This window comes from Ascidia mentula, chromosome 6, assembly GCF_947561715.1.
Source record: "Ascidia mentula chromosome 6, kaAscMent1.1, whole genome shotgun sequence".
NCBI lineage: Eukaryota > Metazoa > Chordata > Ascidiacea > Phlebobranchia > Ascidiidae > Ascidia > Ascidia mentula.
This window is the reverse complement of record NC_138571.1, coordinates 5,741,602-5,744,482: the sequence shown is the minus strand read 5'-3', so window position 1 is coordinate 5,744,482 and position 2,881 is coordinate 5,741,602. Positions and strand designations below refer to the sequence as shown.

Genomic DNA, 2,881 nt, shown 5'->3' with positions numbered 1-2,881 from the left:
ATTCACAAGGGTCCAAATGCTCCATAGGGGGTTGTTCCAGAAACACCACAGAGTAGCATGTAGCCAAATCAGGTCTTTTGTAAAACTTTGCTGGGTGATGTGCCTGAAAATGGTGGCATTACAATAAACCGCGTTTGACACAAGGTTATTTTATTTTGTAATTTTGCTTTATCACATACGTTACAGTTGAAGGCTTTTTCAAAACTTAAAATATTTTTCATTTTGCATTTAAATGGTTTCTCCAGTGTGAGTTCGAACGTGCGTCCATAGATGGCCTGATTGACTGAATGTTTTATCACAAATCCTGCATTTAAATGGTTTCTCTCCAGTGTGAATTCGGTGATGGATTTTCAAGTCTGAGCGTTTGTTGAAACATTTTTCGCAAATATTGCATCTGAAAGGTTTTTCTCCAGTGTGAGTTCGAACGTGTGTCGTTAAATGGTTTAATTGACTGAATGTTTTATCACAAATCCTGCATTTAAATGGTTTCTCTCCAGTGTGAATTCGTTGATGGATTTTCAAGTTTGAGCGTTTGTTGAAACATTTTTCGCAAATATTGCATCTGAAAGGTTTTTCTCCAGTATGAGTTCGAACGTGTGTCGTTAGATGGCTTGATGTACTGAAAGCTTTATCACAAATTTTACATTTGAATGGTTTTTCTCCAGTGTGAATTCGTTGATGGATTTTCAATCGTTGTCGAAATTCAAAACGTTTTTCGCAAACATCGCATCTGAAAGGTTTTTCCCCAGTATGAGTTCGAAAGTGTTTTGTTCGAGAGCTTGATGTACTGAAAGCTTTATCACAAATGTTGCATTTGTAAGGTTTCTCTCCAGTGTGAGTTCGTTCATGTGACATTCGATGACATGATGTACTGAAAGCCTTGTCACAAATCCTACACTTGAATGGTTTCTCTCCAGTGTGAATTCGTTGATGGATTTTCAAGTTTGAGCGTTTGTTGAAACATTTTTCGCAAATATTGCATCTGAAAGGTTTTTCTCCAGTATGATTTCGAACGTGTGTCGTTAGATGGCTTGATGTACTGAAAGCTTTATCACAAATTTTACATTTGAATGGTTTTTCTCCGGTGTGAATTCGTTGATGGATTTTCAATCGTTGTCGAAATTTAAAACGTTTTTCGCAAACATCGCATCTGAAAGGTTTTTCCCCAGTATGAGTTCGAAAGTGTTTTGTTCGAGAGCTTGATGTACTGAAAGCTTTATCACAAATGTTGCATTTGTAAGGTTTCTCTCCAGTGTGAGTTCGTTCATGTGACATTCGATGACATGATGTACTGAAAGCCTTGTCACAAATCCTACACTTGAATGGTTTCTCTCCAGTGTGAATTCGTTGATGGATTTTCAAGTTTGAGCGTTTGTTGAAACATTTTTCGCAAATATTGCATCTGAAAGGTTTTTCTCCAGTATGATTTCGAACGTGTGTCGTTAGATGGCTTGATGTACTGAAAGCTTTATCACAAATTTTACATTTGAATGGTTTTTCTCCGGTGTGAATTCGTTGATGGATTTTCAATCGTTGTCGAAATTTAAAACGTTTTTCGCAAACATCGCATCTGAAAGGTTTTTCCCCAGTATGAGTTCGAAAGTGTTTTGTTCGAGAGCTTGATGTACTGAAAGCTTTATCACAAATGTTGCATTTGTAAGGTTTCTCTCCAGTGTGAGTTCGTTCATGTGACATTCGATGACATGATGTACTGAAAGCCTTGTCACAAATCCTACACTTGAATGGTTTCTCTCCAGTGTGAATTCGTTGATGGATTTTCAATTCGTGACGAGTTTTAAAACATTTTTCGCAAATATCGCATCTGAATGGTTTTTCTCCAGTATGAATTCGAAGATGTGAGCTGAGATAGTTTTTTTTAGTGAACGCTTTAGAACATAACTTGCATTTGAAGGGCTTCATTCTATAAACTTCTTCAAGAGTAACTATTCTGATCACTTGCATTCTAAATGTAATTATGGTTCGTTACTTGTGCTAGAACAGCCTTATTGTGTTGTTTGCATTTCATCTTCATTTCTTCTTATTCCGCAGATGTTGTTTGATTCGTAAAATTTCTTCCACTGTGAAGCAACAGAATTGCCACGAACCATAATTAAAGGTATTAACACGATAAACTTTGCTTCTACTTGTTCTAGCAATAAATATACATGTGCGCAGGACAATAATCTTGTAGTTAAATATACATTAATTTATTGACACCAACTCGCTGCTTTATTGTTGATTTATATCAGATAAAATAATTAGTCATGATATTTCATAGATCCAATTACTAGGTATCGAATTATCAAAGCCTTGTTCCGAATTACCAGACGAACCATGGTTAAAGATGTCTGTATTCTGTCGATTACCTGTTATAATTTCATATACCACCACATGCTATCCATACGCTCTGCTACTCTTACTAGTCGTTCGTTCACACAGTTCCCTGCGCGATATTCACATAGTTTCGTGTCTTGTCGGTCACAAACGCTGCAGCTTTGCTGGACAGGAAGTTATTATTACTTTACACTCATTTAGCACCACGGCTTGCATAGAGTTGTCTTTGTGTTCTGTAATAATAGATCAGCCAAATGTGTTGCAAGGACAGCAATATGTTGCACCGCTATAATTTGTACACATTTTATATCAGTTGTTAACACACGGGCAAATTTGTCAAAATTCAACTGTTGTATATTTGTGTTCATTCATGCATGTCATTGGGTTCTCACCACGTGTTTTAACCGAGAAATGTTCATACTCTTTTTCCAATATTCGATACACGTTTTTGAAAGGCCCAAGAAAATAGTAAGTTATATGGTATAATGGGAAACACTTGTAAGCCTAACATATCACAGGAGTAATATAGACCAATTGTGAATTCATG

At 36.4% G+C, this 2,881-nt stretch overlaps 1 protein-coding gene across 1 annotated transcript; it reads right to left on the bottom strand.

Annotated features, from left to right (window-relative positions):
- Positions 1-228: 228 nt before the first annotated feature.
- LOC145907004 (uncharacterized) lies at positions 229-1,962 on the bottom strand. The gene is made up of 3 exons (XM_082994446.1): positions 1,209-1,962; positions 711-1,046; positions 229-626 (listed from the first exon to the last, which is right to left on the bottom strand). The coding sequence occupies exons 1-3, from the start codon at positions 1,960-1,962 to the stop codon at positions 229-231; spliced, it is 1,488 nt and encodes a 495-aa protein (XP_082850572.1).
- Between the last annotated feature and the right edge of the window lie 919 nt (positions 1,963-2,881).

Excerpts from the sequence above, each read along its gene's own strand:
- LOC145907004 (XM_082994446.1), bottom strand. The coding sequence starts at position 1,962 with ATGCAAGTGATCAGAATAGTTACTCTTGAAGAAGTTTATAGAATGAAG. Across the intron at positions 1,047-1,208 it reads CATTTGTGATAAAGCTTTCA|CTTTCAGTACATCAAGCCAT; the intron begins GTACATCAAGCT and ends TTTGTGATAAAG. Across the intron at positions 627-710 it reads ATGCGATGTTTGCGAAAAAC|CTTTCAGTACATCAAGCCAT; the intron begins GTTTTGAATTTC and ends TTTGTGATAAAG.